General features: G+C 52.6%; 1 protein-coding gene across 1 annotated transcript; it reads right to left on the bottom strand.

Annotated features, from left to right (window-relative positions):
- Positions 1 to 11805: 11805 nt before the first annotated feature.
- On the bottom strand, positions 11806 to 22856 carry SKA1 (spindle and kinetochore associated complex subunit 1). The gene is made up of 4 exons (XM_084278103.1): positions 22825 to 22856; positions 16756 to 16896; positions 15154 to 15323; positions 11806 to 12565 (listed from the first exon to the last, which is right to left on the bottom strand). The coding sequence occupies exons 2-4, from the start codon at positions 16794 to 16796 to the stop codon at positions 12417 to 12419; spliced, it is 360 nt and encodes a 119-aa protein (XP_084134229.1). The 5' UTR covers positions 16797 to 16896; positions 22825 to 22856; the 3' UTR covers positions 11806 to 12416.
- Positions 22857 to 24071: the final 1215 nt, after the last annotated feature.

The following is a 24071-nucleotide window of genomic DNA, read 5'->3' as shown; positions in this document are numbered from 1 at the left end:
CAGTGGGTTTAAGTTTAAAAAGTGGGTTTGGAAGTGATGCAAACCACTCCACCTCCAGCCCACAGGACTGCTGACTGACAGGGAGTGGATCCTGCTTCCTGAGGACAGTCCCTGCCCCTCAGCCTGACGCTGGCCAGCAGCAGACAGGTCCCTGCAGTGACAGCCGTGGACTTGGCTGAAACCTGTACATCCCATGTCCAGGCTCAGCACCGGTTCACATCCCATCATATACCGAAGCTGAGCAGTATTTAGCTGAGCAGCATTTAGCTGGGTGAGCCTTAGTATTTAGCCTCAGGATTTGGCTGGGGTAGCCCTTAACAGGGGGCCAACCTGAACTTACAACTCGACCTCAGACCCTCCAAAGCTGGGAACACAAAGAGGCTGAGGAGCAGACACTGACAGCAACCTCCACCAAATCACTCTGCGGTTCTGCCTCCCTGCTGCCTTCTCCCATTGGCCTCTGGCCACTGCTTTTGTGCCTGGAATGATCCAGAAAAGCCTGTTGTGTCCTCACTGAGCAGGGGGTCAGCCCAGGAGGGCAACTGCTGCATGGGACACTGGTGGTTCCTGTTGGGACGCACGGACCGTCTCCCCCATTCTGTCCTTTTGTAGCTGGCTGCAGGCAAAGGTCTCACCATGCTGGGATGGAAAGTAGAGGTTAGGGTTCTACCTCTCAGCCTGCAGCTCTCACACTCATCTTTTTCCTCTCAGAGCCCCCCAGCAAAAGGCAAGGGCTATGTGATTGCACAGGGGCGTCTCTTTCATGATGCACACCGTGGGGTCATCGCTGGGAAAGGGTCAGGACCCACCAGTTGGTTTTATGGGGGTCAAAGGAAGCACCTGCCTGGCTGACATGGCCATGCAGAGCCCTGAGGGCTTTTCCAGTGCTGGTGTGACCTCCCCAGCCCTTTCAAGGTTGCAACATTGAGATGATGTTTCCAATTGAAGAACAAAACCAGAATAACCAGCTGAGCCACTGGTGCCAACCAGAGTCTTTGGACTGGATAAAAGTCCTGCTGCCTGAGAGCTTCTGTGGGGGCAAATCCTTTGGTGCCAAGTGGAGGTTGGACAAGACAGCAGCAGCAGGTGATCACAGGCTCAGCAGGTTGGAAAAGACCTTTAAGCTCATCCAGTCCAACCCTTCCTGTCCTGTGCCAAACCAGATCCCTGAGCACCTCATCTCCCCTTTTACAACCCCTGCCAGGCCAGAGGCAAAACTTGCTCTGGGCTGAGTCTGGGTGGCCCTGAGAAGAATTCATGCCCTTGCAGATGGCTGGGTGAAGAAAAAGCAACATCCTCCTCTATGGGCTGGGTGAAAGAAGAACAGCATTACTGACCATAACAAAGGAGACAAGTTGCTAGAGCAATTTGTCTTCCCAGAGGTGTGGGGTGGAGTACCCAGCATCCATCCCAGCTCCAGCAGCAGCTCAGGAAGCCCATCCTCCAGCACTGACCAGCCCCAGCTCCTCACACCTGCTTGGAAGACTTTATTCAGGTTCCACTCAAAACCGGGGGAACTCTGGATCAGCTGCCCCATGTAGCTCAAGCCAAGTGACCTGTCACTTCTGCAGCTCTCAGCACCCCACAAAAAAGGCACAGCCTTTCTCTTGCATGATATGGGCTGAAATTTCCCACACAAACCACAGAATCACAGCACAGTAGGGGTTGGAAGAGACCTCAAAAGATCATGGAGTTACTGAGGTTGGAAAAGGCCTCCAAGATCACCCAGTCCAACCATGCCCCTATCACCCCTGTTGCTAACCCATGTCCCTAAGTGCCTCATCCAGCCTTCCCTTGAACACCCCAAGGGTTGGTGACTCCACCACCTCCCTGGGCAGCCCCTTCCAATGCCCAACTGCTCTTCCTGAGCAGAAATGTCTCTTCATTTCCAACCTGACCCTCCCCTGGTGCAGCCTGCAGCCGTTCCCTCTCATCCTGTCCCTGGTTACCTGGGAGAAGAGGCTGAGCCCAGCTCACCAGAACCTCCTGTCAGGGAGTTGGAGAGAGAGATAAGGTCTCCCTTCAGCCCCCTCATCTCCAGGCTGAACAGTCCCAGTTCCCTCAGCTTCTCCCCATCAGACTTGTGTTCATCTAGTGATCATCCAGTCCAACCCCCTGCCAGAGCAGGATCACCTCGAGCAGGCTGCATATGCACAGAGCAGCACCCAGGATCAGGGGGTTTGAATGGCTCCAGAGATGGAGACTCCCCAACCTCTCTGGGCAGCCTGGCCCAGGGCTCTGCCACCCTCCCAGGAAAGAAACTCCTCCTCAGGCTCAGATGGGACTTCCTCCAGTCCAGTTTGTGCCCATGGCCCCTTGTCCTTTCCCTGGGCACCAAATGACATTCAGCACTGGCATGTAGAGTTGGGCTGGCTCATCCTAACTCCTTCCCTCTGACTGAGAGCCACTTTGCATCACCAAAACACAGTGAGGGTGAGGGAGCCCTGGGCCAGGCTGCCCAGGGGGTGTGGAGTCTCCTTCTCTGGAGAGATTCCAGCCCCATCTGGATGTCTCCCTGTGTGCCCTGTCCTAGGGAGCTGCTTTGGCAGGGGGTTGGACCTGATGAGCTCTGGAGGTTCCTTCCAACCTCTACAATTCTACGATTCTATGATTTTCTGGAAACCCGCCCTCTTGTGGCACAGATGTGGTGCGGTGGGTTGATCCGGGCTGGGGACCAGAAGCCCACCAATGCCACTCAGTCACTGCCCTTCTCAGCTGGGCAGGGGAGAGGAGATAGAACAGGGGCAAGGGGAGGAGAGATCACTCAGCAGTGACCACCAACAGGCAGAACCGGCTCAACTAGGAATAAAATGCATCTAATGTATTATCCAGTCAAAACAGAGAAGGATGATGAGAAATAAACCCAAATCTTAAACCCTCCCCCCACCCCTCCCTTCCTCCCAGGCTCAACTTCACCCCCCATTTCTCTCCATCCCCCCCAGTGGCACAGGGGGATGGGGAGGGGGGTTGGGGTCAGTCCATCACACGCTGTCTCTGATGCTCCTTCCTCCTCAGGGGAGGACTCCTCACCCCCTTCCCCTGCTGCACCGTGGGGTCCCACCCACAGCAGACAGTCCTCCACCAACTTCTCCAACAGGACTCCTTTCCCACAGGGCTCCAGCTCTTCCCCAGCTGCCCCAGGGTGGGTCCTTCCATGGGGTGCAGCCCCTCAGCCCCAGACTGCTCCAGCCTGGTCCCACACAGGGTCACAAGTCCCCCAGCAAACCTGTTCTGGTGTGGGTCCCTTTCTCTCTCCACAGGCTGCAGGTCCTGCCAGGAACCTGCTCCAGCATGGGCTTCCCACTGGGCCACAGTGTCCTTCAGGTATCTCTCCCTGCTCCAGCGAAGGGGCCTCTCCACGGGCTGCAGGTCTCTCTGCTCCCCATCATCTCCCATGGGCTGCAAGGGAACAACCTGCTCCACCATGGTCTTCTCCATCTGCTGCAGGGGAGTCTCTCCTCCAGCTCCTGGAGCATCTCCTCCCCCTCCTCCTGCCCTCACCTTGGTGTCTGCAGGGTTGGTTCTCACATCTCGCTCTCTCCTCTGGCTGAAGATGCTGCCTCTGGTTTTGTTGGTTATTTTTCCTGCTACTTTCTTAACTCCCTCACCCCCCATCACTGATGGGCTCGGCCTTGGCCAGCAGCAAGTCTGTCTTGGAGCTGGCTGGTGTTGGCTTTGTTGGACCTAAAGGAAGCCTCCAGCAGCTTCTTGCACAAGCCACCCCTGCAGTACCCTCACCTCACATCCCCCCCACAAACCAAAACCACATGGGCTGGGGAGGGAGGGAAGAACAGGACACAGGACAGTGCAGGGAAGGTGATGCTGAAGGTCATGGCGCAACAAACCTTCAGACAGGACAACCTGCAGAAGGCTGGGGAGACACTGAGTGTCAAACCTCAGCATTGCTGTTGCTGAAGATGACCAGAGTCAACAACAAGGCATGGAGGAGAGGAAGGAGAAGGTTCTGCAGCATTTCAGAGGGGACATCTGCAACAGCTCAATGTGATGCTTTTAGCCAGGGAAGCTTGCAGGCTGACCATGAGCCAGCAGTGTGCCCAGGTGGCCAGGAAGGCCGATGGCATCCTGGCTTGTGTCAGACCCAGTGTGGCCAGTAGGGCTGGGGAGGGGATTGTGCCCCTGGACTGGGCACTGGGGAGGCTGCAGCTGGAGTGCTGGGTCCAGTTCTGGGCTCCTCACCATCAGAAGGACATTGAGGTCCTGGAGTGAGTGCAGAGAAGGGCAACCAGGCTGGGGAAGGGGCTGGAGGGCAAATCCTCTGAGGAGCAGCTGAGGGAGCTGGGGGTGTTGAGCCTGGAGAAGAGGAGGCTGAGGGGAGCCCTTCTCCCCACCTCCCCTGCCCTGCCAGGAGGGTGCAGAGAGGTGGGCGATGGTCTCTGCAGCCAGGGGCCAGGAGATGGGACAAGGGGCAATGGGCTCAAGCTGCCCCAGGGCAGGGGCAGCTCAGCTGGGAGGGCAAAGTTCTTCCCTGGCAGAGTTGTGGGGCTGTGGCACAGGCTGCCCAGGGAGGGGGCTGAGTCCCCAGCCCTGGGTGTGTTTAACAGAGGGGAGATGAGGTGCTCAGGGAGCTGGTTTAGCACAGGACAGGGACGGTTGGACTTGATGATCCTAAAGGTCTTTTCCAACCTACTGATCCTATGATTCTGTGGTCTCCTCATCAGAAGAACTCAAGTCACCTGTTTCTGTGCTGTCCATGCATTTGTGGGATGAGTGCTTCCACCCAACAGCTGGGGCAAAACTTGGCTGTAGCAACAGGGAACAAGAAATCATAAATGCACCTGGTGAAAAGACTCCACCAGGCCGAGGAGCTTCGAGTCTGGGCTCTGCCATTAATCAAGGCAATTCAGATAAATGAACTGTCCAAGGGATATTAGACCCAGCAAGAAGAGCCAGAGCAAAACAATCAAAGCTTTAGAAGCATGAAAAGATTTCATGTAAACACAGACCCGACTTCTGATGGCTGCTGTGGGTACAGGTATGGGGACAGAACTCCAGAGGGGCTGGGGATATGGAAGCCCAGGACATGCTTTTGAGTCTCAGCATGGAGGATTTGGTGGCCACACCAAGCAAGAAAGACCCTTCAGGGGCTGGACCTGGGTGACATTTGGTGCCTCACACCCCATCAGCCTGGTTAGGAATATGAGATGTTTGGCCTGGAGACTTCTGAGCACCCTTTTCCTGGCCACTGAGAATCCCCTTCCCTCTGTCACCTACCTCTGTGCTCTCTGTACCCTAAAGTGGTATTTTGTAGAGCTGGAAAGCATAGGAAGCATCTTTCCCAGCCACCAAGGGATGATCTCTCTGCTCCAGCTCCCCATTCTTCATGCAAGGCAGCCCAGCTTCTCCCACATCCTGCCAGCAAGTCAGGACTTCAGCTCTGATGGGGTGAAAGTATCTCAGCTGAAGGCAGATGAAGGGAGATCCTGAAAGCAGCATCAGAAAAGCAGCACAACCATCACAGCAGCAGTGAGCTGGGCAAAGCTTTCAAAAGCCTGTGTTTTAATCTTGACCTGTTCTGAAAGTGGGCTCTGCAAAGCCCCATGGCCTTTGGAAAACAAAACCCAAAAAAAGAGGGCTGGAGCAGCTCCCCTATGGAGAGAGGCTGAGGGAGCTGGGCTGGGGCAGCCTGGAGAAGAGAAGGCTGTGGGGGGACCTCACTGCAGCCTCCCAGTCCCTGAAGGGACCCCAGGAACAGGAGGGGAATCAGCTTGTTCCAAGGCCAGAGACTGGCAGGACAAGGGGGCTGGAGTGAAGCTGGAGGAGGGAAGGGGGAGATGAGATCTTAGGGGGAAGTTCTGAGGGGCTGGAAGGGGCTGCCCAGAGAGGGGGTGGGTGCCCCATCCCTGGGGGTGTTCAAGGCCAGGTTGGCTGGGGCCCTGGGCATCCTTGTGTAGCTCCAGGCCTGGAGGTTGGTGTCCCTGCCTGTGGCAGGGGGGTTGGAGCTCTGTGATCCTTGGGGTCCCTTCCAACCCAGACCAGTCTGGGATTCTATGGCCTTGCATCCCCCACCACCCCCACACAGCATGCTTCCAGCTTTAACCAAAAGGGTGTTTTACTGTGTTTTCTGATGCTTCTGGTACTGTTTTGTAGAGCATCTCTCCCAGGATCTCCATGTAGAGCATCTCTCCACGCTGCCCCATGTTAATAAATAATCACAGAATCACAGAATGATGGGGGTTGGCAGGGACCTCTGGAGACCATCCAGTCCAACCCCCTGCCAGAGCAGGATCACCTCGAGCAGCCTGCACAGGGCAGGACCCAGGATCAGGGGGTTTGAATGGCTCCAGAGATGGAGACTCCCCAACCTCTCTGGGCAGCCTGGCCCAGGGCTCTGCCACCCTCCCAGCAAAGAAGTTCCTCCTCAGGTTCATGTGGGACTTCCTCTAGTCCAGTTTGTGCCCATCTCCTCTTGTCCTGTCCCTGGGCACCACTGAACACAGACTGACCCGTCCTCCTGACCCCACCCCTCAAGGATTTCTCAGCACTGAGGAGATCCCCGCTCAGTCTTCTCTTCTCCAGGATAAACAGCCCCCAGTCCCTCAGCCTCTCTTCATCAGAGAGATGTTCCAGACCCCTCAGCACCTCTAGTGCTTTGTTGTTCCCTCTTCAGTCGCTCTAGTTACAGTCTGCAGCTCTGGACCCCAGTGATGGTGTCACCAGACCCCATGGTGCAAAGGAGGAGGCAGATGCCTGCCAATTTCTGGCAGCAGCTTCCCTGGCTGAGAAGATGCTGAGACAGGGAAGGACTGGGACTGGCTTAGTGAGGAGCATGGGTCACAGGGCCAGATCTTGCACCAGCAGGTCCCGGGGAGCTGAAGGACAAGAGGTTTTCCTCAGCTGTTGCTGGGTTTAAGCTGGATTTTGGGAGAGGCTTCTTTCTGTTAAAGAAGAAAGATCTGGACTTCCCAAGCCAAAAGGGCCCAGGTGAAGCCACATGGAGCTTGGCAAGTCAACCAAGAGGAAGCGCTGCTCCTCAGAAAGGGATCTGCAAGGCAGGAGCTCGGGGGAGCCTGAGGAGATGGAGGACAGGGATGAAGAGAAGCGCTTTGCACTGTGAGCCTCATCCCCCCCTGCTCATGGTGTGGCCCTGGGAGGAGCTTTATTGCCCTGACAACAAGTGTTCCTTTAGCACCACAGGGATCACAGTGTGACCTGTGCTTAGGAACCACTCTGGACCTTGCTGTTAAGGCATCGTCACAACCAACACCCTCCTGGTTCACCTTGCAGCAGGGAACATGAACAAGCTCAAGCCATTTGTGATGATTTTTGGGGTGGGGGAACCCTGAGGATGGGGGAGCCCCAGGGCGAGCCCATTCCCCGGGCACAGAGCCCGTCCCTTCCCTGCACTTCTTATGTATTATTAATAAACCAGGGGTCCTGCTGTGTTGGAGGCTGTTTAAACTTTCATGGGCACGTGTGTAGACATTCTTACCCCAGCAGCTCCTGTCTGAGGTGTTGCCATGGCATCTCCCAGCCCCAGGCTCCAGCGCTGGGCTGCTGGATTGTTCACACTCAGCACTGCTGGGTGAGAGGGGGGGTCTGCATGGCCCATGTGCCAGCACAGGGAGCCCCTTTTTGACATTCAAGGGGCTTTAAAGCATCAGCGAAGCTACCACTGTCCTACCCCAGGAGCAATCCTGAGCCTTTCTCTCCTTAAACAACTGAGTGACAAGCAGAAGGAAACGTTGCTGCAAAAAATAAACACAAAGATCCAGGTGTTTGCAGCTGGTAACAGCCAGCACATGATGTCATTTAGGAATAAACTTATTATTAGGGTGGGTGGGGCTTCCCAGAGGGTGGGAGCAAGGGCAGGCAGCCTGGGGGGGACGCAGGGACTCTCTCTGAGCAGCCAGGGATCAGGGTAGGAAAGCTGAAGCCCCAGTGGGATTACACCTGGCCAGGGACACCATGGGCAGCAAGAACAGTTTCCATGTCAGTGACAGAAGAAAGGTGAGGGAAAACATGGGAAGGCTGAGGTACCCAGAGCATTGGTTGCCTCAGTCTTCACCAGCAAGGGCTCCAGCCACACTGCCCAGGTCACAGAGGGCAGGGGCAGGGACTGGGAAGGTGAGGAACCATCACTGTAGGAGATCAGGTTTGAGACCATCGAAGGCACCTGAAGGTGCACAGGGCTGTGGGACCTGACAGGAGGCATCCACAGGTTATAGAATCATACAGTGTGTAAGGTTGGAAGGGACCTTTAGAGATCATCTAGTCCAACCCCCCTGCAGTGAGCAGGGACATCTTCACTCGATCAGGTTGCTCAGAGCCCCATCAAGCCTGACCTGGAATAAGTCCTGAGGCTCAGCCACTCTCTGTCCTAGCTGGGAAGTCATGGCAGTATGGTGAAGTTCCCACTGCCTTGAAAAGGGGGAAAGGAAGAGACAGAGAACTGTAGGCCAGTCAGTCTCACCTCTGTGCCATGCAGGATCATGGAGCAGATCCTCCTGGAAACTGCTCAGGCACATGGGAAATACAGAGGGGATTGGTGACAGCCAGTGTGACTTCACTGAGGACAAATCCTGCCTGACACATCTGGTGGGGTTACAGTGCTGGTGGGTAAGGGGGGAGTGAGGGACATCATCTACCTGGACTTGTGCAAAGCCTTTGACACTGTCCCACAGAACAGTCTTGTCTCCAAATTGGAGAGACTTGGATCTGACAGGTGGCCCACTGAGTGGGTAAGGGATTGCTGGACAGTCACACAGCTCAGTGTCCAAATGGAGACCAGGGATGAGTGCCATTCCTCAGGGGCTGGTACTGGCACCAGTGCTGTTAACTGTCTTGCAGACATGGACAGTGGGATCGAGGGCACCCTTAGGCACGTTGCCCAAAGACACTGAGCTGTGTGGTGAGGTCAAGATGCTGGAGGGAAGGGATGTCATCCAGAGGGACCTGGACAGGCTGGAGAGGTGGGACTGTGCCAACTGCATGAAGCTCAACAAGGCCAAGTGCCAGGTCCTGCATGTGGGCTGGGGCAATCCCAAGCACAACGACAGGCTGGGTGGAGGATGGATGGAGAGCAGCCCTGAGGAGAAGGACTTGGGGTGCTGATTGATGAAAAACCTCAACACAACCCAGCACTGGCAGCCCCAGAAGCCCCCCGTGTCCTGGGCTGCACCCCCAGCAGCGGGACTGGCAGGGCTGGGAAATGGGGATCCTGCCCCTCTGCTCCCCTCTGGGACACAGACCCCCCAGCAGTGCTGCCTCCAGCTCGGGGGTCCCCAGGACAAGGAGGATGTGGAGCTGTGGGAGTGAGGCCTGGTGAGGCCGTGGAGACGATCCGAGGGCTGGAGCCCCTCTGCTCTGGAGCCAGGCTGGGAGAGCTGGGCTGGCTCAGCCTGGGGAAGAGAAGGCTGCTGCTGGGGAGAGCTCCCAGCCCCTTCCCATCCCTCCAGGGGCTCCAGGAGAGCTGGAGAGGGGCTGGTGCCCAGGGCTGGGAGGGCCAGGCCCAGGGGAACGGCCTTCAGCTGCAGGAGGGGGATGGAGAGGGGCTGGGAGGCAGGAATCCTTCCAGGGGAGGGGGGAGGCCCTGGCACAGGGTGCCCAGAGAAGCTGGGGCTGCCCCTGGATCCCTGGCATGGCTCAAGGCCGGGCTGGATGGGGCCTGGGGCACCCTGGGCTGGTGGGGGTGTCCCTGCCCATGGCAGGGGTGGCACTTGGGGGTCTTTGAGATCCCTTCCCACTCAAATCATCCCGTAGCAATATGAAAGCATTCTAATTTAATTTATTTCCTTATTTTTCTTGCAAGGGTGCAGGATCAGCCCCTCAGACCTTGGAACCAGGCTGCCAAGACGACCGACATAACCACGTCCTCTCCAGATGGAAGCAGACAAGAGGCTAGCAATAAACCAGCTCTTAATTAAACATTTATCTTGCAGTTACACACTTCTGAGTCATTATCACCATCAAGACAAACATCAACTGGATTTCGCAGAAAACAGACAGATGGGAAAGGTTAATGGGCCTTTTTCTCTCTTTGCAGCTATTCCTGAGATGCTGCAGAGGGAAGGGCAGGACGTTACAGGTTATTTTTGCAAGGTTGTATTTTTGATTGTGCAACCCTTTTTACTGCCATCCTCTCCCCCATCCTCTCCCCCTAGTTGTTTTTTTGTCTGAATAACCCTTTTTAAGCACTGTAAAAAGCTGTCACAGTTCTCTGTTAGAAGCCCAGTTCTGCTGTGCTGCTGTTGTCCACTTCTCCTGGCTTTGATGAGCTGGACCATGAGCCTGTTTGGTGCCGTCCTCCAATGCCAAGGTGCCCGCGGCGGATGACTGAGCCCCAGGGAACTGGAGTTTGGCTGTTAGACTCGGTCCTTGCTCCCTGATCCTGACATCAGTGCTGGGAGTACCGGGCTCCATCAGCAGAGGGGTGGCAGCAGGGACAGGGAGGGGATTGTCCCTCTCTGCTCTGCCCTCCTGAGGCCCCAGCTGGAGTCCTGTGCCCAGAGCTGGGGCCCAACACAAGGAAGATGTGGGGCTGGTGGAGAGGGGTCAGAGGAGCCCCGGGGATGCTCAGAGGGCTGGAGCAGCTCCCCTATGGAGAGAGGCTGAGGGAGCTGGGCTGGGTCAGCCTGGAGAAGAGAAGGCTGTGGGGGGACCTCACTGCAGCCTCCCAGTCCCTGAAGGGAGCAGAGGAACAGGAGGGGAATCAGCTTGTTAAAGGGCAGAGACTGGCAGGACAAGGGGGCTGGAGTGAAGCTGGAGGAGGGAAGGGGGAGATGAGATCTTAGGGGGAAGTTCTGTGCAGAGAGTGGTGAGGGGCTGGAAGGGGCTGCCCAGAGAGGGGGTGGGTGCCCCATCCCTGGGGGTGTTCAGGGCCAGGCTGGCTGGGGCCCTGGGCAACCTTGTGTAGCTCCAGGCCTGGAGGTTGGTGTCCCTGCCTGTGGCAGGGGGTTGGAGCTCTGTGACCCTTGGGGTCCCTTCCCACCCAGACCAGTCTGGGATTCTATGATTACACCTGTAGTTCAAGCCTTCCAGTCTGCCCAGGAGATCCTCCACTGGGGACTGGCTTGGGGGCTGATTCCCAGGCTGCTGAGCCCCCATCACTAGTAGCAGGGAGCTCGAGGAATCAAAAAGGGGTGACGCTCAGGGGACAGAAAGTGCCACTGTGTCACCTTCACAGGCTTCAGTCGCTTCCTGCTTTCTCCTCCTCTTGAGCAGGTTTCCTCTCTAGCAGTCAGCTGCAACAAACTCTACTGAGCCCCCACTGTGCTGGTGGAGTCCCAGATCCAGCCCAACCTCGGGGTTCAAATGATGCCAAGAAACTTAAGAAAGGCCAGTACAGCTGAGCTGATTGCTGCTTCTGGGGGGGCTGGTTTTACTGTCCCTTCTCCCTGTCTCCTCTCTTCTTCCTCCTCCATTCTTCCTCTTGTTCTCCCTTCCTGCCTTCCTCCCTCCCCTCCCTCTCTTTCTCCTTCTCTCTTCCCTCTCCCCGCTTGCCCACCAGCTTTGCTCATGCCACTTCTGTGCATCACAGGAGCATCCACCCAGTGCAGGATGTCCTTTAGTGTGTCACCCCTCAGCTGGGGCAGCGGTGGCCTTCAGGAGCTTTTGGGAGGTGTCCCCAGGTACCCAGGCAGGGCCTGTGTCCCAGCAAGGTGGGGAGCAGGCACAGCTCTGCTGGGAGCCGCTGTGTTGGGCAGCGCAGGGTTGGTGTGCAGCCCTGGAGCACTGCCCTGCGCTGCCTCAGTTTCCCCTGAGGACCTGGTACTTGTCATCATGACACTCCCTGTGACAATTAAGGCATCCAGCAGGGGAACAGAACACTGCAGACAAGTTGTGAACAGAACTAAAAACAGTTTAATAAATAGAAGAAAGAGGAAGGGGGAAAAACACCCCATAAAACCAACCCCTCACCACCTGCCACCATTAGACCTGTGTCCGGCCAGGCCCCACGCAATGGTCACTGCTGGTGTTTTACCCACATCACCCGTCTGGGCCGTGCCTCCTCCCAGTTTCCACCCCATCCATGGAGTGGTGGCTGCAGGGGGGCAAAGTGGGAGAGCAGGGAAAGCCTCCGTTGCTCTCCCAATCTGAGGCCCAGCACCGTACAGGCTGCTACAGAGTGAAGTGAGCTCCATCCCACCCAGAGCCAGTTGGATGCTGGTGGGACCTGCACCCTGCTCCTTCCTGAGGTGCTGAAGGGTTTTCTTCTGGCTTTGAGGGGGTTTTTTCTCTCTTCTTCACTCTGTGTTGTGTCTGGTGTTGCCTGCATCGCTGATGACAGAATGATCTTTCCCTGTCCTTATTTTGACTATTGAGCCTCTTAGTATCTATTTTCTCCCCTGTCCATCTAGGAAGGGGAGTAACTGCCTGACTTTGGTGGGTGTCTGGGCAGGGATAAACCACCACCACCACCACCACCTGAACCTAACGCTGCATCTCGGGAAGGCTCGTTAGTAGAGCAAGAATCGGACAGCTTTGGAGTCCTGAACGTGTCTCAATCTGTGGCAGTGGCGCAGGACAGTGATCATCTTATGGAACTGCTTATCCACTTTCAGTCTAGTGAACTCTCTGATGTCCTCTTCAACAACAAAGAAATGGCCTGGAAAACAAACAACGAGCTTGAGGCATCAGAAGTGGCAACACCCCCCCTTCTTCAAAGTTCCACACTGACCAAGAACCAGACTGGAGACAGTAGGGCTGAGCAGGGCACCCTCACACCCCAACAGAACCCACCCCAAGAGCAAGTCTGCACCAGCCAACAGAGGAAGGCACACACAAACCCACTAACAGGAGGGGAGTCAGCTTGTTCCAAGGGCAGACACTGGCAGGACAAGGGGGATGGATTAAAGCTAAAGGAAGATTTAGATTAGATTTTGGGGGGAAGTTCTTTGCAGAGAGAGTGGGGAGGGGCTGGAAGGGGCTGCCCAGAGAGGGGGTGGGTGCCCCATCCCTGGGGGTGTCCAAGGTCAGGTTGGCTGGGGTCCTGGGCATCCTTGTGTAGCTCCAGGCCTGGAGGTTGGTGTCCCTGCCTGTGGCAGGGGGTTGGAGCTCTGTGCCCCTTGGGGTCCCTTCCGACCCAGCCCAGCCTGTGATCCTATGAAGGGAAGGGGAAGGGCAGCACAATATTCACTGGCTGTGATTTCACATTCTGTCTTTACACATTTCCCAGCTCCAGTGACACGACTGCACACTCAGTACTCCCTGTGCCATGGCATAAGCAATGCCCCATTATCTTTCAATAGAGGAAGAGGGGACATAAAAGGAAATAGCATGTTCTTCTCTAAGTATCACATTTCCATGTCTTGGGAGAAGAAGCTGCAAGGCCTGGGGTTTTCAAGCTGAGAAAAGAAGAGAGCATCCTCCATCCTCCTTTCATCCTTTCAAATAAGGCAGAGGCAGTAGCATCTCAGGGAAGACGGAGCATCTCTTCTTCCTACTAAGTTATTGGAGAGTCCTTCCAGCTTACCAAAGGAGAAGGTACCTGATGCTAACTGGAAAGCTGGGGATGCCAGGAAAGCTTTTATTTATTCATTAAACAAGGACAATGCAGCTTTTACACAGGCAAGTCTCTGTTTTTAGGTAAACATTTCATTCTGAGGTGTCATTTTACCAGTGAGCTAACAGGACACACGCTCCATTCTGAAGGAGCACCCAAGGAAGTGATGGGCATTAGAACTCAGGTCCCAGGACGTTGTTTACAAGCACAGAGCTCCCCAGACTTCTGCTCAGAGCTGAACAACAACAGACCACATTTTCTCACAGACTAGGCCTTTCTGGGAGTTGGTGACACAGGGGCCCAACAGCAAGCAGAACCTTCCAGAGACAGTCACTGGTTAAATATGTAACTACAGCTGGGTAGAGCCCCTCTGCAGTGGCCAGTAACAGGGCAATGCACTTAGGTGGCCTTGGGAACTTGGGGATAATCTGCATGCTGGTGCTGTGGTTTGTTTTGTCTGGGGCAGCATCACAATGTCCGTGCTGAGGGAAGTTTCTTTCTCTGTTTGCCTGCAATTCATGGAAGCAACATGCAGCACAGCAGGATCCTGTTCACAGAGAAACCAGACCTGGCTAAAGGGGGGTGCCCTGGTGGTTTGGAACCAGCTCTGTGCACTAAATAAGGGGCTACACTAACTGAATCCCCTGACTGGCTGGGAAATTACCCTGATCAACCAGGCAGCATCTCTGCTCATCTCCACAGTAGAGGAAGAGGTCAGTTGGCAATCAGCCCAGTCCAAGGAACTGGGAATCCTAAGCAGACACACTGTCAGAGCAGGAATTTAAGCAAACAGATCAGTGACTGCACAACCTCATCCTGAGAAACACAATGGATAAAGACACCTCATCATTTTGTGCTGGGCAGATAAGAACCACCTGAGAGCCTGCCAGGCCTCTTCTCTGGACTTTCTAGATGATTAGTCACAGCAAAAAGCAAAACAAAAAACCCCACCAACACATGCACAACAGCCCCTCAGATGCTCCATGTCCTAGATCCCTGACTGAACTTCCCAATGTAAACAAGAAAATAAAGAGTGTGTCTCTTAGGTACCTGAAGAAATTAAAAGCCTCTGTTTTTCAGAGCTAAAAGGAGTTTTCTCTGAGTACAGTTTGTGTGGGTTGGTTATCAAGCTGGGAGTTCCACACTGCGTAGTGACTGGATTTTATACTGACTACCCATTCCTTGTACAGTGATGAGACATTTATATTCCTTCTGGCCCAGAGTCTGACCTGGGGACGAAGCCAAGTTCTGTTCTCCTCCCTTTATGTCAAGGAAAATGAGAACTTTCCTTGCTCCACACTGAAAAGCATCATTCCTCCCCCCATGGAGGGCAGGAATTCTTCAGGGCCAAACTCATCTTAGGGTGTGGCACCACACACTGGGAGGAGAAGGGAAGCCCTGCTAAGCCTACACATCTTTTGCTGGTTTCCCCCCCTCTGTTCTCTGTGATTAAGCAATAGCAGGGTTTTCTAAGTCTTCAGGACTGATGGTTTTAAACACTCCCACAGGTTAGACCATTCCTCCAACTACCAGAGTACCTGGAGGGACTACTTCTGAGAGTAAGATGCTCCCAGTTCCACTACAGCATGAAAAGCACATGCTGTCACTCAGTATTTTGGCCAGGATTTTTATACTTGTGCTGCAATACCTAAATGCCACGGGTGTGGTACTAAGAAATGGAAGAGAAATACCTTTTGTCTCCTCAGTTTCTTGCTCCCAGAACCTGCTGTACTGTCTTCTGAGAGCCAGGTTGCAAGTTTTCAAAGGCTGATGATAGATCTTGTACTTGGACACCACGGCCTTGTTAACTTCTCTCACAACTTCATTGATCTGAGGACATGTTAAACGACCTTTCATGTACCTACAAATAAAAACCAGTAACCAGTAAGTAAAAAGAGAAAAAAATAAGCCCTGTGCTTAGCTTTGGCTTTCACAGGTCCTGACTGAACATGCTGCTCCTTGTGAGAGGCGATTTCTTCTGCTTTGTGATGATCCTCCTCCTCAACACAGGCTGGGAGGCAGTGTGACCATGTGCTGGAGACCAGCCCTGCAGAGAAGGGCTTGGGGGTGATGGCAGGAGTTCAACATGAGACAACAATGTGTGCTCACAGCCCAGAAGGCCAATTTTACCCTGGGCTGCAGCCAAGGGAGCGTGGCAGCAGCTCAAGGGAGGGGCTTCTGCCCCTCTGCTCCACTCTGCTGAGACCTCACCAGGAGTGCTGTGTCCAGCTCTGGAGTTCCCAACCTAAGCAGGGCATGGAGCTGCTGGAATGGGTCTGGAAGTGGGCCACCTCTCCTAAGAAGACAGGCTGAGAGCCTTGGGGTTCAGCCTGGAGAAGGCTCAAGAGAGATCTTAGGCCGCCTGCCAGTACATGAAGGCACCCACAAGGAAGCTGAGAGGGGCTTTTCAGAAGGGCCTGGAGTGACAGGACGTGGGGGAATGGATTTCAATTGGAAGGGGGGAGAGTTAGATTGGATACTGGGAAGAAATTCTTCCCTCTGAGGGTGGTGAAGCACTGGCACAGGGTGCCCAGGGAGGCTGTGGAAGCCCTATCCCTGGAAGTGGCCAAGGCCAGGTGGGATGGGGCCTTGAGCAGCCCAGTGTAGCAAGAGGTGTCCCTGCCCATGGCAGGGGGTTAGGACTTGATGATCTTTGAGGGCCCTTCCAGCCCTGGCCAGTCCAGGATTCTATGAGTCAACAGTTATTTCATGTTTTGTCCATTTCTCTAGCGGTTCAGTAACACTGAAAAGCCAGAAAGATGAAACATTAAAAAGCTCAGTTAAGAAGTAAAAAACATCCAGTGCTTAAGCTGGAAGGAGCCTTTCAAAACACAATGCCAGGCTGCTTTAAGAGCAGACCACTTAAACTAAAAATGCAAACTCCCCCCCCCCAAATCAAGCAGCTTTGCATAAAACATCATGTGAACCAAAACCAGAATGAAATGTTGGTGCCCACCAGTGCAGTTGATCTTGCAGCCATTTCTTTATGAATAAATACCAGTTTTGTATTGTTCTCTGCCATCTATTGTGCAGCCTACTGAGCTATATAGACACAGTTCTTCAGAAGTTTGGGTTACTTCAGTGGCAGGTGCTTTCCCCCATCCTGGGGGTGTTGACCCTGCCTGTGGCAGGGGGTTGAGACTCTGTGATCCCTGGGGTCTCTTCCAACACAGACCAGTCTGGGATTCTATGATCTCTGTCAGTCTCAGTTCTGCCAAGAGCTCCCCTTCCCAAACCCGCATTTGCCATCCCAGTTCACATGACAGGGTCTAAGAAAAGCAACACACACTTACCCAGGAACACTTTTAAATTCTTCTTCATTTATGAGGGCCATTTCTTTAATAGCATTTGTCTGTTTCTGAGTTTTCTTTGCACATTCAGGTGTTTTCACAGGTGCCACACCGTCTGAAGTCTTTATAGTTACATCATTTATGCTGTGGAGTGAACAAATAATAAGTGTATGAACATCAATGAGCAGTGTGGAGAAGCCCATCACGTTAGCAAGCCTGCTTACTCACACACCTAAGGTGCAAACCCATCTGTTACTCTGGGTGTACACAGTTCCTCATCTTGTAAAGAGAACAAATTTCTTAAAGAAGCAAAAAGCAGCTCCATTTCCAACTGCAGCTTCAGCTGACTTCATTATGGGTCTCCATCTCTCTGCCAGAGGCTGCCAGCAGGTGAGCTGGAAGCAGGCCACATCCTTTTCTGAACTTTCAGAGCAGTTCATAAAACCAGTACTAACATTGTAAGGTCTGTCAGTAACAGCCCACAGGTACAGGAAGCACAGGAGACAGAGGTCAAAAATACTAGAACAATGGGACACTTACAAGTGAGGTTATTCAGCCTTTATGGATGTAAAAGTGTGCACTGAAGGAACAGGAAGCATGTTACAAGCTTAGAAGCCATCATGTAAACAATGAAATCTGAAAACTCACATGACAAGCAATAAGCTAAACACAAACCAAACCCAATACACAGCACTGAAAGCCAGGGCAGTCTTGCAGCTGGAATGACCCTCTCCTCACCATTCAGACACTACAACAAGCCCAGACTGACTGTTTGCATTCAGTTCTGCATCAGTCTGCAGATGTGTGGAGCTGAGAAGCCTGACAATTCTTTCTATGAAGGGACGGGGCTCTCTGGGTCAGGGCATCAGCTGTGAGGACAAAGAAACTGAAGAGATCACTGACCAGGGAATCCTCCCCTCACTTCAACCCGAAGGGCACAGGCTCCATCTTTGGAAAACATGCAGAGAATTTAAAGCACAAGGGGCTCATCAATCACCAATTCAATACTCTGAACAAGAGCCTGGGCAGGCATTTTACGATTCCCAACTAAAAACCAGCACTTGCTGGAGATGTTAATAATAGGCAGTCCGTGCCAGGGAGACTGACTGTCTACACAGGGTGTGTAAAAACTCCTGAATTCAAAGCAATCACTCTTAATTTCACTCTGGATTGCCACTCCATTATTTGTGGTTGGTTTTCAACTTCACTGAATCTGGCTTGACCAAACATGTCCAAGTTGAAGGTGCAGCCATTTGTATAAAAATGCTCCACGTGGCACAGTGAACAACTTGCCAAGTAACAGCAGCACTACAACCCCTGAAATGCAGTCACACTACATAAACAACACAGCCTACACCCACAGGAGGGCTTTGCCTGTACACACTAACTGCTATTCATTACTCCATCTGCATCCCTTATTCTATTTATGCAGTCACAGGGGAACATGCAGAGCTGTGAATATGAAGAGCACAGGGATAAAATACCTTGAAGTTCCTCTACTGTTCTCAACAGCAGTGCCATAGTTTTGTGTGGCTGGGATCTGGGGGCTGCAGGGGTGGCTTCTGCAAGGAGCAGCCAGGAGCTGCCCCCAGGCCCCACAGAGCAAACCCCAGCCGGCTCCAGGCCAGAGTCGCTGCTGACCAAGGCTGAGCCCACCAGCGACGGTCACAGCGCCTCTGGGAGTCACCCTGAGGAGAAACAACCGCAAGCGGCCGCTCTGTGCCCCAGAGAAGGGAGGGAGAAGGGGGGAGAGACTGTGCAGGCCCCAAGGGCAGGGAAGGGGGGAGAGAAAGATGCCCCTGAGCCCCTGGAGAAACCCATGGTGCAGACCCCACGGTGTAGCAAGGGGAGGGTGTGGGGAATGCACTGGGGAGGCTGCAGCTGGAGTGCTGGGTCCAGTTCTGGGCTCCTCACCATCAGAAGGACATTGAGGTCCTGGAGTGAGTCCAGAGAAGGGCAACCAGGCTGGGGAAGGGGCTGGAGGGTGAATCCTCTGAGGAGCAGCTGAGGGAGCTGGGGGTGTTGAGCCTGGAGAAGAGGAGGCTGAGGGGAGATCTCTACAACCTCGCTTCAGGCAACTGTAGGTGGTGATAAGAGGTGGGCGATGGTCTCTGCAGCCAGGGGACAGGACAAGGGGCAATGGGCTCAAGCTGCCCCAGGGCAGGTTTAGATGGGACATTAGAAAAAAATTTTTTACTGAAAGAGTTGTCAGGGCCTGGAACAGGCTGCCCAGGGAGGGGGTTGAGTCACCTTCCCTGGATGTGTTTAAAAAAAGGGTAGATGAGGTACTTAGGGATATGGTTCAGCTTAGGATGGGAATGGTTGGACTTGATGGTCTTCAAAGGTCTTTTCCAACCTTGTGATTCTGTGAATGCCCCCCCCCCCACAGCTAAGAAGGAAAACAACTGGTAAGGAACTGACCTCACCCCACTCCCCCAGTCCCTGCCCCTTCCTGTGCCACAGTGGGGGGAAGAAGGGAGTGAAATCCTGGGTAAAGTTGAGTCTGTGAAGAAGGGAGGGGTGGGGGAAGGGGCTTTAAGCTCTGGCCACACTCTCATCACCCGACTCCGGTGTCACTGGGGGTGCAGGGCAGGGCCATCAGTTAGAGAGTTTTCTGTCCTTTATTCCATGCTGAGCCTGTTCTGCCTGTGACACTGACTGTGGAATGATCTTTCCCTGTCCTTATCTCCACTCCTGAGCCTCTCAGTATCTATCTGCTCCCCTGTCCAGCTGAAAAGGGCAGTGACAGAACAGCTTTGGTGGGTGTCTGGCCTCCAGCTGGGGCCAAACCACCACAACAGGGTAACAGTGACAAAATCCAGAGACACCTCAGCTCATTCTGATGCAGAAACTGAAAAGCAGGATTCAGCTGCCCAAACTTCAGAAGCGAGCGCTCCAAGAGGTCCCTGGGCATCCAAGAGGCTCACAAGGGGCCAGCAGATGTGCTGGGGCTTACAGAAAGTTCAGGAACAAAAGCATCTGCAGTGGTACCAGACAGTTCTGCTTCAGCAGCTGAAGATGCCATCAGCAGCCAGACAGCTGAGCCGTTCTCTGGTCCCATCGGCTGTCACACCCAGACATTCAGCAGCAAGAGCAGGAGTGGGGGCACTGGGTGTCACAGCACCTCAGTGCAGGTGCCTTGATCTGAAACTAAACTCTGTCCAAAGCAACTGGAATGTTCCTTCTGTGTGGAACTGCCATGACCATTAAAACTCCTGCTGTTCCACTCACCTTGTTTCTGCCCAGCCATGACTGGCAAAGCCATAAATGCCAATATTCACTTCAGGCCACACATACACTAATACTTGTTTAAAAAAGTGGCCTGATTTCGTTTTTTAATCCACAAAAGCCCCTTTCAAAACATAAGATGCCTTTTTCCCCACCCCCCAGGCATGAAAACCAAAGCACAATGCTTTTTTTCAAAGAAAAGAACATCAATGTATCACATATATATGACTGGAAAAATGGCCAGCCCCTGCTCCCTCAGCCTAAAAGAAACACATATTCCTGCAAGTCACCATCTTCTGATACTTAAAAGAGTTATAATGAATGTGCAGACTCTAAAAATACCTTAAGCAGTTAGAATTTGAGTCAGAATAAAGCAAGTGTTTTCCTTTGCCTTGAATTCAAAGTTAACAGAGACATCTACTGTGCCATTTCCTTCCTCTTCCTTGGAAAAAAAGTGTCTTTCTGCAACAGATTTGAAGGCTAAGATAATTTGCAGGTTTCTTACTGTGTGAGAGTGCTCTATTTGATCAAGGTGCTCTGTGTCTGCCCCTGAACAGAGCAAACATCATTCTTAGATACTGGCTGTGGAGTTCTGAAACAGTAGAAGTCACTGAAGACTGTCTATCCCTTCCAGTGCCCTAACAATGCCAGGGATAGGTTCTCCTTCATGTTCCACACACAGAGGCTGAAAACCACCTAGGTTTTTCAGTTACAGTCTGTCACAGCTGCAGTAGGAAGGGAGAGAGGAATGGGACTCTCAGCAGATGCAAAAGCCATGATCTCCAGCTGGTATGGGATACAAACACCTATGCAACGCACACGTAGAACTCTGCTGTATTAAGTCACAGAATCACAGAATCAAAATCCATAGGGCTTGGAAGGGACCTCCAGAGATCATCAGGTCCAGCCACCCTGCCAAAGCAGCTCCCTAGCTCATATGGCACAGAAATTCCCTAAAGCAGCTCAGCACAGGCAGAGTTCTGTGCCAGCACAACCCTGGGGCTCCAGGACCAGAGCTGTGTGATAATGCAGCAGCGTCCCTTGTTACTACCGCCGGCAGGAACGAAGAGATCCTGCATCAAACCAGTGCTGCCCTGGAGAACGGGGACAGGAACCCAGTTCTCACCCTTCTAGGGGAGCACATGAGGTGTGAGCAAGTCTGTGCTTCAAACATTTGCTGCCTGGGTTTGATTAAACAGCACGTGGAATAGCAAGCTTAGCAAACCACCCCCATCTTTCAATACAAGACCACCAGGCAACAGAAGAAAATGGTGGCTCAACACATCTATTTAGAAATCCACATAAATCCTTCTCCACAGAACACGCTTTTCCCACTGAGGAAAAGGATTTCTGTACCCCACAAGCCCAGTCTGAGAAACAATCTTTACACAAACTGGCAAGTAATGTAGGAGTATCCTTCTGGCCTCTGTCCCCATCCTCCCCACCAACCAACAGCAGGGGAAACGCTTCCACTCCAAGGACAAGGAAGCACGTCAAGGCTTTACTGGGGAGGATGATTTAAGAGGAAGCTAAAACATTTGGCTGGAATGGACCATGTCTGCTTCTCTTGCCACAGCAGAGATAAAGACCAACAAAGCCCATGCCCTAGCTTTACCTTGCCCAAATTCTATCAGGAGGGAAGTACCTAAGGGAATAAATCCACCAGAGACCAGAGATGATCTGCAGGATAAAAATACTAGGTGCCTGCACTTTTCAGTAGTAAACAGAACAGCACTACTATTAGCTCAACATCCAGGCCCCTTCATTCTTGGATGGAGCAATTTGGTGGAAGAAAGTAGACATGACTCACCTGAGTATTTGAAAGCTCCAGGAAAGACTATTTGAAAGCCCTGAGTAAAACAGACTCAATACCACTCCACGTTTCTCATTGGAACAAGTGTTATTAGGGAAGACACCAAGCATAAGGTCCAGGTAACAACTCAGACACAGGCACCAAGAGAATGTTCTCCTTTTGGCAGAGGCATTTGTCATTGTCCCCAAAATGCCATTTAAGAAGAGATTCCCACACAACAGACTTCAGACAGGGATTGCTATCAATCAAGTCCTGACAACAGGGGAGAAATCCCACAGCTTCCTATTCCAGAAGTTTGGGTTACTTCAGTGGCAGGTGCTTTTCATTGTAAAAAGTGTGATTTCTGTTTGTGCCTCAAAACAAACTGCTAAGTCAAGAGTCAAAGTTCTCAGAAACTAAGGTCAAATGAGAACTGTGCTGATCACTTCTCCTTCAAGATGTCAGTTCTCAATAGATTTCTGTTCACACAAAGCAACTTTTGAAATACAAGGTTTGAGTTTTAGCTTGTTTGTTCTGATCTTCCCCATACAGATACAAGAAAAGAACCTCATTAGCTCCATTACTTTAATTTTCAGGTTGGCAAGGACGGCACATAAGCAAGTGGGAGCTCTCATCACAAAACTGTGGCACATGTGAAACTTCAAGACATCTCTTGAACATCCAGACACCTTGATTAGGGGAATCAAATTCTTAGAAGGGTAGAGACTGGCAGGACAAGGGGGCTGGAGGGAAGCTGGAGGAGGGAAGGGGGAGATGAGATCTTAGGGGGAAGTTCTTTCCATAGAGAGTGGGGAGGGGCTGGAACAGGCTGCCCAGAGAGGGGGTGGGTGCCCCCCCCATCCTGGGGGTGTTGACCCTGCCTGTGGCAGGGGGTTGAGACTCTGTGATCCCTGGGGTCTCTTCCAACACAGACCAGTCTGGGATTCTATGATCTCTGTCAGTCTCAGTTCTGCCAAGAGCTCCCCTTCCCAAACCCACATTTGCCATCCCAGTTCACATGACAGGGTCTAAGAAAAGCAACACACACTTACCTAGGAAGACCTTTACGTTCTTCTACAGTTATGTGGGGTGTTTCTCTGACAGCATTTGTCTGTTTCTGAGTTTTCTTTGCACATTCAGGTGTTTTCACAGGTGCCACACTGTCTGAAGTCTTTATAGTTACATCATTTATGCTGTGGAGTGAACAAATAATAAGTGTATGAACATCAATGAGCAGTGTGGAGAAGCCCATCACGTTAGCAAGCCTGCTTACTCACACACCTAAGTTGCAACCCATCTGTTACTCTGGGCGTACACAGTTCCTCATCTTGTAAAGAGAACAAATTTCTTAAAGAAGCAAAAAGCAGCTCCATTTCCAACTGCAGCTTCAGCTGACTTGATTATGGGTCTCCATCTCTCTGCCAGAGGCTGCCAGCAGGTGAGCTGGAAGCAGGCCAAATGCAGCACACAGCAGTGAGGAATTCAATGAACCATCACACTTATCAGCCGAAGCTGAGCAGGGATGCAGCCTAACTGAAATACTTCACAGCTCTCTGAAACAAGTTCAGATCCTGAGAAGCCTGACTCATCCATTAATCTTTCCTAGGCAAGAAATTCAACACCATCCAGCAGGCTGGGATTTTTTTCTTTTTTAAAACACATACTTTTTTTTAATTTGGCTTTAGGCAAGATCCCAAAATCCGAGGAATTTCCTGCTTTGAGTGATTATCACAGCATTATTTTTATAAATCCACCCTTGCTCCAAACCTTCAGCTTAGGGACTCAAACAATGAGTTATTTGCCAGCCACTCACCCAGCTGCTTTCCTACTTACTGAAGAAGGACAGCAAAGAGTAAGCATTTGCCTAAGTTCACTGTGATCTGAACACAAGGACATTACTGGGCATCTGCTGGACTCCCAAACTGTCTGATCTATAACACAGTGACAGGGGAATCTCTGCTCCAAGCCACGCCACGCCACAGAGCCCCCCTTCTGGAAACCAGGACACCAACAGTTACTCATTCAGATGTAAAGACCTGAAGAACAATGTGAGGCCCTGCACAAAACTAACCCCTGCATTCTAACTGGCACTAGCTGCAGGGAAATGTCAGCAAAGAGGAAAAGGAAAGGGATTTTTTTGGTGGTGGGTTTGGAATAGGATAAACACAGGGAGGGAGGCAGGTGAGCTCACATCACTGCACTCCTTTCCATTCAGTCTCCTGCCATCTTCTGGCCTGCAACAAACTTCTTGTCTTTCCTGGATGATTCCCCACCCCCAGCTACTTCTGCTTTGGGTTCC

This window comes from Gallinula chloropus (genome assembly GCF_964237585.1).
Source record: "Gallinula chloropus genome assembly, chromosome: Z".
NCBI classification, from domain to species: Eukaryota; Metazoa; Chordata; class Aves; order Gruiformes; family Rallidae; genus Gallinula; species Gallinula chloropus.
This window is presented reverse-complemented; position numbering and strand designations above follow the sequence as displayed.

What these genes read in the sequence shown, in the direction of transcription:
- SKA1 (XM_084278103.1), bottom strand. Translation starts at nt 16,796, where the DNA reads ATGGCCCTCATAAATGAAGAAGAATTTAAAAGTGTTCCTGG. An exon ending in GAATTTAAAAGTGTTCCTGG is followed by an intron (nt 15,324 to 16,755) that starts GTAAGTGTGTGT and finishes TTTTATTTGTAG; the next exon opens with GTACATGAAAGGTCGTTTAA. An exon ending in AGAAACTGAGGAGACAAAAG is followed by an intron (nt 12,566 to 15,153) that starts GTATTTCTCTTC and finishes TTTGTTTTCCAG; the next exon opens with GCCATTTCTTTGTTGTTGAA.